Source organism: Chaetura pelagica, unplaced genomic scaffold (genome assembly GCF_000747805.2).
Source record: "Chaetura pelagica isolate M959 unplaced genomic scaffold, ChaPel_1.0 scaffold145, whole genome shotgun sequence".
In the NCBI taxonomy this organism is placed as follows: Eukaryota; Metazoa; Chordata; class Aves; order Apodiformes; family Apodidae; genus Chaetura; species Chaetura pelagica.
The window spans coordinates 973,834-974,085 of NW_009953332.1; the positions used below are offsets into that span (position 1 = coordinate 973,834).

At 32.9% G+C, this 252-nt stretch overlaps 1 protein-coding gene across 1 annotated transcript in view; it reads right to left on the reverse strand.

Annotated features, from left to right (window-relative positions):
- Positions 1 to 211: 211 nt before the first annotated feature.
- The window catches only part of PRRC1 (proline-rich coiled-coil 1), an 18,989-nt gene continuing 18,948 nt past the window's right edge, over positions 212 to 252 (reverse strand). The window contains exon 8 of the mRNA XM_009998150.1: positions 212 to 252. This exon is cut by the window's right edge and continues 196 nt beyond it. Within this exon, the coding sequence (XP_009996452.1) occupies positions 212 to 252 (41 nt within the window).

Genomic DNA, 252 nt, shown 5'->3' on the forward strand with positions numbered 1-252 from the left:
TTGTGAATCATATCGGAAATCATATAGTAGTTAAAAATTGCAATTGCTGATTTCCACTATCAGATTTTATCTTCACTTCTTAAAAAATAAAACACAGTTTACAGTTAGATTACAAATCTGTGTTGTATCCACTAAAAATTACAACATGTAGCTTTCACTTCAATTCTAGAATCAAAACCAGTATTTCTTAGTGTGATGGACCAGCCTTCTTTCAAATGGTCCTGGGTGGTAAGTGCTGCTTGTACATTCCTG